Genomic DNA, 13,817 nt, shown 5'->3' with positions numbered 1-13,817 from the left:
CTCTTGTGTCCCCAAGGAAGGTGTCTGTGTCCTCACACCTTGCAGTGCTTCTGTTAGCACTGCTGTTACTGTCACCGCTGTCAGGAAGCCGGCTCCTTTCCTGGGTGTAGAAAGATGGCCGCCAAGAGCAGGAGGGGCGCCTCTCGTTTAGGACGAGAAGCGCCAGAAGTGTGGGTGTCGCCGGCTGCGGTGGTCGGAGCCATGTAAGTCCTGGCCAGGGCCGGCTAAAAGCCGGGGACTAAAACTGTGAAGCCTGCAGGAAATGAGCGCCGGCGGCGGCGTAAACAGACGAATAAAGCTGTGTAAAACGCCGTTGGACGCCGTGACACTGCTCCCCCAGGGACCAGGACCCCGTCTCTGCAACCAGATGGTGCCAGCCGCAGTCATACTCACATTTTGAGGTGATGTAGCAGAGCTGGTGCAGACCTGTTGCGGTGTGGCTGGTTGTGGGACTCCCCCCTCAATCCACCATCCCCATAGTCAGGGGGGTGGAGAGGGACTTTCTGCCTCCTTCCATCATCCGCTTTCAATCAGTGGTGATGCAGTGGCGACTGCATAGACGCCACAGTGGGCTCTCTATTGTGGAACAGGGCAGAATGTCCTGCTGTAGGCCTGGCTCCAGGAGAGGATACATAGAGGCGACACTATGTGGTCGCCTGTTGCTGGATTGGGGAGATCGGGACTGTGAAGGAACCTTCGCCCCTGAAGTGAGCTCAGGCATGGCATCCCATGTCGCAGGAGAAGGTACGGGGAGGAACTCTCCGCGTTCTCGCCTGTTGAGATTCGGGGGAGATCGGAGCCTTGAAAGGATCCGTCGCCCCCTTCACTCCGTTAACTAAAAATTTACAGAAAAGTAAAAATAAAATAAAAACGTTGAGGTCTGAACCAGACCCAAGTGCCTCCTACAGACACAAAGCAAGAACTGGTTCTCTGGGAGCCAGCAGGAGGGTGTATACTGCAGAGGAGGAGCTAACTCTTTTTGTTTCAACTTAGTGTCCTCCTAGTGGCAGCAGCATAACATCCATGGTCTGTGTCCCCCAATGAGGTGTAGGAGAAAAACGCTTTCCAGGTGTGGCGATAAATGCGCCCCAGTGCAGGTTTCCAAGCGCTAAACATATAGTGGGAACCACTTCTCGGGAGAAGTCACCTTGGTTAGGACTCAGGATTCAACGGCCAGGCCATTAAGCTCAGGGGCCCCTGAGTTCTGGTGGCAAATCGGGCCCTGGGAGAGCAAATCTGGTCGATCCAGTAGCACCAGGCAGCATTGACGACTAGCTGAACCAACTCTGTGTACCACGCCCGGCAAGATCAGTCTGGAGAGACAAGGATCAACGGAATCCCTTCCGCCTTGATCTTCCAGATAACCCTTGAAAGTAACTGACAAATGTGTTGGAATACCTCTGGAAGAAGTTACCACTCTCCCGAGGCAAGACCCTGATGGTTGAGGAAGTTTGACGCCCAGTTTTCCACGCCCGTGATGTGAACCGCTGAGATGACTGAGTGAGACATCTCGGCCCAGCAGAGAATGTGTTCCACCTCACGCATTGCCGCCCTGCTGCGGGTGCCCCCCTGATGATTGATATACACCACAGTCGTGACGTTGTCCAACTGTATTCGGATGGGACAACCCGCCAGGAGGTGATGGAACTGCCGCAGGAACAACCTAAACGCCCGGATCTCCGGACATTGGTCGCAAGCGGCGACTCCCGAAGAGAGGCCCTGTGCCCGCTTGATGCACGGAGACGAGCGGCATGGACGGTCAAGAGAGAATGGATTCCAGTCCCAGGCCCACAGTGAGGAAATGGGTGACAAAGTGCCAGGGCTCCCTGTTGAAGGGCTATGACCTTGTCTTAAGGGAAAATTACCAACCCTCGGGAGGTGTGCAGGGTCATACCTAAAAGGATATCTGCTGAGGCGGGACCGGGGAAGATTTGTTTACATTTTTCAGCCAGCCCAGGCGAGAAAATGTGTCCAAAGAGATACGGACGCCTCCACGCAGGCTTGGAAAGACGGCCGCATGATCAAGAGGTCGTCTAGGTATGGCAGAACGACCACGCCCCGAGAGTGCAAAATGGCCATGACAACCGCCATGACCTTTGTGAACGCCCTGGGAGCGGTGGCAAGGCCGAAGGGCAAAGCCATAAACTGGAAATGTTCCTCTCGGATGGTGAAGCGCAGGGACAAGTGATGAGCAAGTGTACTCGTTGCTCGGGTTGATCTCCGAGTATTTGTAACTGCTCGGAGATTTAGTTTTCATCGCCTCAGCTGAATGATTTACAGCTACTAGCCAGCTTGATTACATTTAGGGATTCCCTAGAAACCAGCCAACTCTATAGCAGATCAGACACGGCCAGTTTCCTAAGCAAGGAACACAGTGCTTACAATCTCTTTGTTTTAGAGCTTGCAAGAGCTGCTCTGAAGCTGGCCGGATAACTGGATACGGCCAGTTTCAGTGCAACTGCGTTCCTTCGAAGCTTACAGCATGAGATAGCGAACAGTTCATACCAGTAGTATGACCATGCCGTTACTCAGAATAGTCAGTCTGCACGAGCGCACTGCAGTGCAGTAGATTATACAACCCCTTTAAGGAAGCAAAATAAAATATATAAAAATCTGCATAAAATGCCTAAAACTAGTGTTACACTTTAAAAATTAAATACAATTTTTATATATATATATATATATATATATATATATACACACACATATATATATACACACATATATATATATATACACATATATATATACTAATATATATATATATATATATATATATATATATATATATATATATATATATATATATATATATATATATATATATATATATATATATATATATATATATATATATATATATATATATATATATATATATATATATATATACAATCAATCACGGGGGAAAAATAAAAATCAAAGGAGGCATGTATATTATAGCAATTAGCAATCCAAAAAATGATGATGATGAATCCACTGCACCTTCAGAGGTCTTATATGTATAAAACTTCCATTTTATTGAAGAATAATAGAAAAATATAAAAGACCACAGTTACATGCAGTCAGATCAGCCAGTGGACATCTAGGACCAACATGTTTGGGCCTGTGACAAGGCCTTAATCATGGTCTCACAACAGATGGTCTATTATGTGGTCTTTTATATTTTTTCTTGTTAAGCACTTAACATGGGTACATTACCTTAATAACTGCCCCAAATGCACCTCTCCCAAGCATCTGTAATTCTTCAAATTCACTGAAGTAGCGAGAAAGCTGCCTTTGTGATTCTATATGGAATGCAGCATTAGAAATGGAAGCACCGGGCATCACCGTCTCCGTGCAATCTACACCCGTGTAATCTAGAACAAAGGCAGCACATTCCTTATCCAGATTAGGAAACATATACAGTGTATGCTCAAGAAAATCACACAGAAAATTCATATCTACAGGCTCCATAGACCCAATGGAGGCCAAAAAAAAGGTATTTGGGCATTCATCAGGTTGTACGGAATAACAGTTGACTTCCCCATTCTATACAATTTTATAGAGAGGCACCGGTAAAGAAAAAATACAATACTGAGTAATATTAACAAGAAGGGTGACTTTATGCCACTGTAGGTCTATATAGTGGCATACATAAGAAGTGTAGATCGGAGGCAAGCTTTAGCAAGATATCCCTAAGTACACTACAAATGCAGCAAATATACCCCAGGACCTAAAGAGAAAAAAAGGTTCAGAAGATCAAGAAAAGGAGATTTTTGTGTACTCACCGTAAAATCTTTTTCTCCGAGCCAATCATTGGGGGACAGAGGGCCATGGGTTGTATTCTGCCTGCCTATAGGAGGACACTAAGTTAACACAGAAAGATTAACTCCTCCTCTGCAGTATACACCCCTCCACTGGCCAGGATTCAACCAGTTCGGTAGTAAAGCAGTAGGAGTAAGACAATAAAACTATGTCAAAACCAAAGAAGTAACAACAAGCCAAAAGGCTAACAGTGTGGGTGCTGTGTCCCCCAATGATTGGCTCGGAGAAAAAGATTTTACGGTGAGTACACAAAAATCTCCTTTTCTCCTACACCTCATTGGGGGACACAGGACCATGGGACGTCCTAAAGCAGTCCCTGGGTGGGGAGCAACATATCTGCTAATACCCCATGTACCGCTGGCTTACAGCTAAGGTACCGCCGATTGAAGAATGCGCCTGCCAAGGGCGGCGTCTGCAGAAGATAGAGAATGAATGTGGTAATGCTTCGTTAAAGTATGTAAGCTGGACCATGTCGCAGCTTTGCAAAGCTGTTGTGCTGACGCCTGGTGCCGAATGACCCAAGAGGCGCCACCGACCAAGTAGAATGGGCCTTAATCCCTGCTGGGATAGGAACACCCTTGACACGAAAGGATTCCTAAATAGCCGATCGAATCCACTTGGCTAGAGTAGCCATGGAAGCGGGAGAACCCTTCATTGGTCCCTCTGGAAGTACAAATAGGACATCCGACTTGTGGAAGGGAGCCGTCCGTGAGACATACCCTCACCACGTCGAGAGTGTGCAGAGCTTTCTCAATGCGATGGACTGGAGCCGGACAGAACGAAGGCAGAATAATCTCCTCGTTGAGCCCTGATCATGGTGGAGGACACCTTGGGAGTGAAACCCGCTTGGCCTAGAATCCAGGATTCAACGGCCGTGCCGTCAAAGACAGGGTCCCTGAGTTCTGGTGGTAAATCGGGCCCTGTGAGAGAAGATCCATGCGATCTGGAAGACGCCAGGGGACGTCGGTGACAAGCTTAACCAGTTCTGCGTACCATGCTTGGCGCGGCCAGTCCGGCGCCACGAGGATCACTGGCACCCCCTCTGCCCTGATCTTTTTGATGACCCTCCGTAGCAGGGGGAGAGAAGGAAAAATGTACGGGAGGCGGAATTGACGCCACGGGAGGACCAAGGCATCTGCTCCGACGGCATGTGGGTCGAGGGATCGGGCAATGAACTGTGGGACCTTGTTGTTTAGCCTGGAGGCCATGAGGTCCACGTCCGGGGTCCCCCAACAATGACAAATCTGTTGGAAAACTTATGGGTGGAGGGAACACTCGCCCGAGGCGAGACCCTGGCGACTGAGGAAGTCCACCGCCTAATTCTCCACACCTGGTATGTGGATCGCTGAGATGGGCGAATGGTTGGTTTCGGCTCAACGGAGAATGTGGGACACCTCGAGCATGGCCGTCTTGCTGCGGGTTCCCCCCTGACGGTTGATGTACGCCACAGCTGTGGCGTTGTCGGACTGGATTCTGACGGGGTGACCCGCCAGAAGATGGTGAAACCTGAACAACGCTAGCCATATTTCCAGGATATTGATGGGGAGACGAGACTCTTGAGTGGACCACCGCCCCTGTGCTGTGTGGTGGTTGAAAACCGCCCCCCAGCCCATGAGGCTGGCATCGGTGGTCACCACCAGCCACTGCACTGGGAGAAAAGACCTTCCCTGGTTCAGGGAGGACTTCAGCGTCCACCACCTGAGGGTCTTTCTGACCTGTGGGGATAGAATGAAACGGCGGTCGAGAGAGGACGGGTTTCCGTTCCACGCCGACAGCAGCGCATGTTGTAGGGGACGGAGGTGAAATTGCGCGAACGGATCCGCTTCTATGGCTGCTACCATCTGCCCGAGAATGTGCATGCTTAACCGAATGGAGTGGGAGACTGGATGGGAAAGACTCCGTGCTCCTCGCTGCAAGGCTAAGGTCTTGTCTGGAGGTAGAATGACCAGACCGCGGAAAGTGTCCAGTGTCATTTCCAGAAAGGAGATCCTTTGAGTCGGGATCGAAGAGGATTTTTCGAAGTTTATCTTCAAACCCAGGCGAGAAAGAGTATCCACCATGAGATCGACGGACTCTTTGCAGGCTGGGTATGATGGGCCTTTTATCAGTAGGTCGTCCAGGTACGGAAGTACCACCACTTCCCTGGAATAAAAAATGGCCATGGCAGCCGCCATGACCTTTGTGAAGACTCTGGGAGCGGTGGCGAGGCCGAAAGGTAAGGCCACAAACTGGAAGTGTTCCTCGCAAAATGCGAAGCGAAGGAACTGTTGATGAGGAGGAAAAATTGAGATGTGGAGGTAAGCATCTTTGATGTCTATAGATGCTAGGAACTCTCCTTTTTCCATGGACGCGACGACAGAGCGGAGAGATTCCATTCTGAAGCTCCGAATTTTGACAAATTTGTTCAGAAATTTTAGGTCTAGAATTGGACATAACGATCCGTCCTTTTTTGGGACAATGAATAGGTTCGAGTAAAACCCTTTGAACCTTTGGTCTTGGGGAACCGGAATGATGACTCCATCCTTTTGTAGTGCCTGTATGGCCTGGAGAAAGGCCGTTGCCTTTGGTTTGGGAGGACACGACTGGAAGAACCGTGTCGGGGGGAAGAAAATTATATTTTGTATCCGGAGGACACCAGTTCCCTAACCCACTCGTCGGAGACAACCAAGAGCCAGGCTTGACGGAAAGAAAGTAGGCGACCTCCTACTTTGTTGATGTCCTCCCGATGTTGCAATGAGTCATTGGGTGGAGGATCTAAGGGATCTGGATCTCTTAGACCCGGATGGCCGTGGTCTGGGTTTCCAGTTACAGTTGGGTCTGTATGAGACCTGGGAGCCTCGGTCCCCACGCACACCTTGTCCTGATGCGGGGGAGAAGGATGAAGATGACCAATTGGGATTGTTGCGAAAAGGCCGAAATCGAGATTGTTGTTGATACCGAAACAGCCGGGTAGGCTTTTGTTGGGGGAGAAATTTACTTTTCCCCCTGGTAGCATCCGAGATTATTTGGTCTAATTTTTCTCCAAATAGGCGACCGGCTTGATAGGGTAGAGATGTCAATGAACGCTTGGAAGCAGAATCTGCTGGCCAATCTCTGAGCCACAGGGCTCTTCTGATGGAAATTGCATTTGCGGCTGCCTGAGCAGCGCAATTGGCCGCGTCTATCGAGGCGTTAACTACGAAGTCCCCGGCCTGGGCTATCTGGTTAGCCAGGTTGATCGCCTCTGGAGGGAGATTACTGTCTTGGATGGTCGTGGTAAGCACCTCAGCCCAAGCGACCATAGCCTTAGCCACCCAAGAAGCCGTGAAGGATGGAAAGAGACACGCTCCTGTGGCTTCAAAGACTGAGCGAGCCAGGTAGTCAATTTGGCGGTCAGAGGGGTTCTTAACTGAGGAACCGTCTGACAGTGATAGGATCATTTTGGAAGCGAGATGCGATACTGCAGGATCCACTAAGGGAGACTGTAGCCAGTCCTTGACTAGTTCCTGAGTAAAGGGGTATTTGGCCTCAATAGGCTTTTGCTCCATGAAGCGTTTGTCAGGGCGGTCCCAGTGTTTTTGTACGATTTCTTTAAACTCAGGATGAGTGACAAATACTTTTTGAACATGTTTTGTCTTCTTAAAAGACATCGCGTGTTCCGGAGTGGATACTGATTCCTCGTCCACCTTCAGGGTCTTGTTGACCACTTCAATGAGAGAATCTAGAGTCTCTTGGGAAGTAGAGGAATCCTGGACGTAAGAGTCCTCGGACTCATATTCAGTGTCATTTGGGTTCTCCGGAGAAGGGGAACGAGAGACTGAGCTCGCGGATGCTGAAAAACAAACATGCCCGAGGTCGGGGGGTGAGACATGGGTACGTTTCCTGGCACCCCGAGCTCTTAGTGACAGAGGACGCCCCCTGCCGGTGGACGGATCCATACCGTCGCCAGAGTCCTCCGCGGGCTGACTTAAAGAGGGACCCCCGGAGGTAGTCAATTGCCTTGGCTAGGGAAGCCATAGACTGTGACAGGGAAGTGGCCCACTCAGGGGGACTAGGCTCTGCAGGGTCGGCGGTGGCGGGAGGCGGCTGCACAGAGGCCGGGTCACAATCCGCACATAATGGGGTATTGTGAGCTCGGGGCAGGGCCGAATTGCAAGTGGCACATAAAGTGAAAAACACTGTGTGCTTCTTGTTACCTTTTTGGTCTCCTTAGGTTGAGACATAGTGTCTTTAGAGACAGGATATGCACTGTTGTGCAGGGAAGGGGTTAAGCTTTCTTGAAGCAGCTTACCCACGGTCCTGTGCCTGCGTCCCCGGGGAGGAATGTAGCCGCGGCAGTCTGGTAGTGCAAGTCAGCGTGAGCCACCTTCGGGGTCTTGTCATCCCCGCAGGAGATGAGTGGCAATATGGCCCCCGAGATTCTAGGGCACCTCTCGTCCCAGACGAGAAGCGCCGATATAGGGGGCGGGGTTACGGCCGTGGGCGGATCTGCACACAGCGGCCTAGTCCGGCTGAAAAGTCGGGGACTAAATTTCTGGGCCCTGCCTGCAATGCGCGGCAGCAGATGGGAGCGCAGGGAGGGTATGTACTCACAGTGTTGCAGGACCTCCTGTCACTATGAGGGTGCGCGCTCAATCCATGCACCCTGGATGGGGGATGGAGAGGCCCCTGATACATCTTCGTCTGTCCCCTAAGGGGGCTTTGTCTTGGGGCTGTGTGACACCATCAGATGTGGGCCTTGTCTCAGGTGGTACGTCCTCCTCTGTCGGGCCCCGGAGAGGGACATGAGAGCAGGGCTCTATATGCTCGCCGTCTTGCAGGGGGGGGGGGGGGGAATCGGTACCAAGGAGGAACCGTCGTCACCCTGGTAAAATTTGGTGTGCCCCAGACGTCGCAGGAGAGGGACGGGGAGGTATACGCGCCGTGCTCGCCTGTTGATGGTTCGGGGGAGAGCGGACCCTATAAAAGGAATCTGTCGCCCCCTTCGCTCTGTTAAATAAAAAATAAAAATTTACAGAAAAATTAAAATTAAAATAAGAAAGTTGGGGTCTGAAAACACACCCAAGTGCCTCCTACAGACACTAAGCAAGAACTGGTTGAATCCTGGCCAGTGGAGGGGTGTATACTGCAGAGGAGGAGTTAATCTTTCTGTGTGAACTTAATGTCCTCCTAGTGGCAGGCAGCATACAACCCATGGTCCTGTGTCCCCCAATGAGGCCTAGGAGAAACTACGGTACATATAGACAGAGCAGATATACACTAATGCTTCATTCAAGTATTTTGCTTTAAAACTTGAATCCCATTATTTTGCAAGATTAAGCCATTTTAGACAATGTATTTCTAAATTTCTCACCGTCTGAGCTTTCATCACTCAAGGGACATTTTTGTGGAGGAGGATTGATGAAGCTGTGGCCCAGTAACTGCTGAGTAGTCCAGCGCTCCTTGTCTTCCAAACACACGCACCTGATGGAAGAAAAAAAATATATGTGTACAAAGAAATTGTGTGTGTATAATATATGTGTGTATAATATATATGTGCATAAATAGAGAGAGAGAGAGAGAGAGAGAGAGAGAGAGAGACAGGCCCAGGTGCCAGAATAGAGAGAGAGAGGCCCAGGTGCCAGAATAGAGAGAGAGAGGCCCAGGTGCCAGAATAGAGAGAGTGGCCAAGTGCCAGAATAGACGCATCTTCCAGATGTGCCTTTTCTGGGGTGGCTGGGGGCAGATGTTTTTAGCCAGGGGGAGGGGGACAATAACCATGGACCCTCTCCAGGCCATTAATATCTGTCCTCAGTCACTGGCTTTACCATTCTGGCGGAGAAAATGGCGCGGGAGCCCACGCCAATTTTTTCCACGATTTAACCCTTTAATTTAATAGGTAGAGCGCCCAAATTTTGCACATACACACTACTAACATTAGTAGTGTGGAATATGCAAATAAAAATATGATATGATATGAGATGGTTTACTGTATGTAAACCATGTCTCATATCATGTCGGGTTTGAGAAGGAGATGGCAAAAGTCGGCAATTGAATTACCGGCTTTTAAGCTATCTAGCGCTGTATGAGATATATATATATTGTGATGCAGTGAGCCCTGTGACAGCTAGGGGGCGCTGTGAGTGCTCTTTGGGATGTGCATGGAGGCATATCTATTGTGATAATCGTGGTGAAACAGTGACTGGCTGTGTTGTGAATGGCCAATATGTGTCGCAGACGCAGTCTGCGTAGTAAGTCTGATGCAATGTTGTTGTTCTGGGACCTGTAGTCCCTCAAGAGTGTATATGTATGGTGTAGCTGTAAGGGAGACTTACTAGGCTAGTTGTGTGAGATGGGTGGAACAAACTAGCCACACATCCAGACTCCCATCCAGGGGAGTGGTTAAGGGTATATAATGTGACCAGGGTGTGGGTCACATGGTTCCTGTGCATGGTCGCTGTGAGTGACCTGTGGGTCCTGTGTGGTTCCAGTGGAAGGTCCTGGAGAGCCTGTGTGTTGGGAGGTCCTGGGAGTAGGACCGGATCCCTGAATAGCACACTGAACCACCTATGTTGAATTTCCTGGGAGTAGGAGTTCTGAATAGCACATGGTGGGGCTTTGGACCTGGTGAGGCGGGTGTGTTGGATTTCCTGGGAGTAGGAGTCCTGAATAGCACACTGAACAACCTGTGTTGAATTTCCTGGGAGTAGGAAGCACGGGGGGGTGGCATCGGAGCATGAGGGGGTGGGATTGGGGCACGGGGGGCAGCCACACTGCAGCGGTTCTGCACCACAAACCGCAGTAAAACCCGCAGACATATTTTTCATCTGCGGGTTTTACTGCGGGTTTGACCTCACAATGGAGGTCTATGGGTGCAGAACCGCTGCAGTTCCGCAAAAAGAAGTGACATGGTACTTCTTTTTTACCGCGGCAATTCAGTGCAGCTTTTTCCGCGATTTTCCGCAATGTGGGCACAGCAGTTCCTGTTTTCCATAGGGTACATTGTAATGTACCCTGCATGGAAAACAGCTGCGGACCCGCAGCGGGAAAATCGCGGCGATTCCGCATGAAAAAAAGGATGGTGTGAACATGGCCTAAGGCTATGTGCACATGTTCAAGATTTTTTGCAGAAATTTCCTGAGAAAAACCTGAAGTTTTCTGCAAGAAATCTGCATGTGTTTTTTGCGTGTTTTTACCGCGTTTTTGGTGCGATTTTTTTGCGGCTGTTTCCGGACATTTCCCAATGCATTATACAGTGGAAATCTGCAAAAAATCCGCAAAATTAATGAACATGCTGCGTTTCCGCGAAAAAAACTCAACATGTGAACACAAATTGCGGAATTCTTTCTAAATGATGGGATGCATAATGTATGCATTTTTTGTGATTTTATAGCGTTTTTATAGCGAAAAAAATGCGAAAAATCAGCAACGTGTGCACACAGCCTAATAGGCGGGCCAGCTAAATATTTTGAGCCATTAGGCAATCCGCAAGCAGTTTGATTTAATAGAAAACTGTTCACTTCAATATCTTTCTGAAAATATTAGATACTAACAAAAGTGTCTTAATTAGTTTTCTGATTAATTTAAACTTACTTTTTCAAAAAATCCTGAAAATCTGCAGGCAGGTCACTGGGTACTTTGACAGGATATTCTTTGGTTACTTTCCCCTGACTAAGTGACAGCAGCAAGAGGCCAAGCTTCCATATATCTCCCTTCTTTCCAGTTTTGCTTGGTAGAGCATCCTCACTGAATCGGACCTTGATTTGTTCAAAAACATCCTCTTTGCAGATATCGGCAAGCCGCTTGGATAAACTGTAGTCCGTGAGCTTGACTTTGCCATCACTGGTCAAAAGTACGCTAGAAGCACATAACACTTTGTGCACCACTGAATTGCTATGCAAATAGTCAAGGGCAGAGAGAAGCTGAGTTGCATAATGTCTAAGCTGATCCACAGGAACTAGAACTTCCTGCTCAAGGAAAGTGGAGAGCTTAGATCCATTAACGTGTTCCACGACGATTCCGACAGAAATGGAATCTTCATTCTCTTTCACTCGCATGGCGAGATAATGCACAATATTCAAGTGACCGAGTTTGATGAGGGAATTAAACTCTGCTTCTGTACCTTGAATCTATTAGTAAAAAATATATATAAATATTAGCATTCTTATTATTTAAGGAAATTAATAGTGATGCCATATCATTAAAATAAATCATCAATTTTAGATTGATGCAAATCTAATTCCCAGCAACTCCCCTGCGTTGCATCTTGGTCATAAATTTTGTAGTGACCAAGCCTGCTACTGCAGCTCAGTCTCATTTGCTTTGGACAGGGAAGAGAAACTAAAAAGGAAAGAAGATGGAGCCAGGAAATTACAGGCCAGTGAGCCTTACTTCTATACCAGGAAAGATCTTTGAATATATTTAACAGCATGCATGTGAGTACTTGGATAATACAGTAATTAACCACAGCCAGCATGGGTTTGTAATAAACAAGTCATGCCAGATTAATCTACTGTCCTATGATGGAATCACTGACTGGGTGGATCAGGGAAATTAGGTAGATATAGCATTTCTTGACTTCAGCAAAGCATTTAATAAATTATCTCATACTATCCTTATTGACAAAATTACCAAGTATGCAATTGGGAAGGCTACAGTTAGGTGAATTCATAACTGGCTCAGTGATTGTAATCAAACAGTGGTGATAAATGGTTGCACATCCAATTGGTGAGGGTTTCAAATAGAGTAAAACAAGACTGTGCTGGCCCCAGTGCTGTTGTTTTATAAAGGATATAGGTAAGGGAACTGAAGGTGAACTAATCAAGTTTGCAGAGGATGCAAAGCTAGGAGGGATAGCCAACACTAGAGAAGACAGAGAAAGGATTCAGAAGGATCTAGATAAATTTGAACAATGGGCAGCGACTGATAGAAATATAATAATAATAATTTTATATCGCCGACATATTCCACAGCACTTTACATTTTAGAGGGGACTTGTACATAAAATAGACATTACAGCATAACAATAAACACAGGAATCAAAACAGATACCAAGAGGAATGAGGGCCCTGCTCACAAGCTTACAATCTATGAGCAAAAGGGGAGACACGAAAGGTGGATGGTAACAATTGCTTTAGTTGTTTGGACCAGCCATAGCGTAAGAATAGGGTGTTCATGTAATGCTGCGTGAACAGGTATTCAGCCCAAGTATGTAACAGTACAGACACAAAGGGATATTAAATGCATAAAGCATGTGAGAACATGATGCAAGGAACATGGTTATGGTAAAAATTTTGAATGGGCAACACAGGGATAGTTAGGTTAAAGCATTGAGACGGTAGGCCAGTCTGAACAAATGCGTTTTTAGGCCACGCTTAAAACTGTGTGGATTGGGGATTAATCGTATTAACCTGGATAGTGCATTCCAAAGAATTGGCGCAGAACATGAAAAATCTTGGAGACGGGAGTGGGAGGTTCTGATTATTGAGGATGCTAACCTCAGGTCATTAGCAGAACGGAAGGCATAGGTAAGGTGGTAGATTAAGACGTGAGAGGAGATGTAGGGTGGTGTTGAGCCATGGAGCGCTTTGTGGGTGAGGGTATTAAGTTTGTACTGGATTCTGGAGTGGATGGGTAACCAGTGTAATGACTGGCACAAGGTAGAGGCATCGGTGTAATAGTTGGTGAGGAATATGATCCTGGCATGAAAGCTCTGAATCAAGTATGACCCCAAGACAGCGGGCGTGTTGCTGGGGAGTAATGGAGGAATCACACACGGAAATTTCAATGTCGGGCATATGCACATTAGTAGAAGGAGGAAACACAAGGAGTTTAGTTCTTGACAAGTTCAGTTTCACATAGAGGGAGGACATGATGTTAGAGATAGCAGTAAGACAATCACTAGTATTTGCTAATAAGGCAGGCGTGATATCAGGAGTAGAGGTGTATAATTAGGTGTCATTAGCATAGAGGTGGTACTGGAAACCAAATCTACTAATTGTTTGACCAATAGGGGCAGTATATAAAGAAGAGGAGGGGGCCTAGAACCGATC

At 47.8% G+C, this 13,817-nt stretch overlaps 1 protein-coding gene across 1 annotated transcript in view; it reads right to left on the bottom strand.

Moving 5' to 3' along the window:
* EIF2AK4 (eukaryotic translation initiation factor 2 alpha kinase 4) overlaps positions 1-13,817 on the bottom strand; it is a 152,168-nt gene that overhangs the window by 98,501 nt on the left and 39,850 nt on the right. Inside the window, exons 9-11 of the mRNA XM_069731721.1 lie at positions 11,359-11,894; positions 9,140-9,249; positions 3,202-3,359 (exon numbers count right to left, since the gene is read on the bottom strand). Of these exons, the coding sequence (XP_069587822.1) occupies positions 3,202-3,359; positions 9,140-9,249; positions 11,359-11,894 (804 nt within the window). The remainder of the gene's footprint in view (positions 1-3,201; positions 3,360-9,139; positions 9,250-11,358; positions 11,895-13,817) is intronic.

The sequence above is a fragment of the Ranitomeya imitator genome, chromosome 1 (assembly GCF_032444005.1).
Source record: "Ranitomeya imitator isolate aRanImi1 chromosome 1, aRanImi1.pri, whole genome shotgun sequence".
NCBI lineage: Eukaryota > Metazoa > Chordata > Amphibia > Anura > Dendrobatidae > Ranitomeya > Ranitomeya imitator.
Note: the sequence above shows the minus strand (reverse complement) of the source record. Positions and strands in the feature narration are given on the sequence as shown.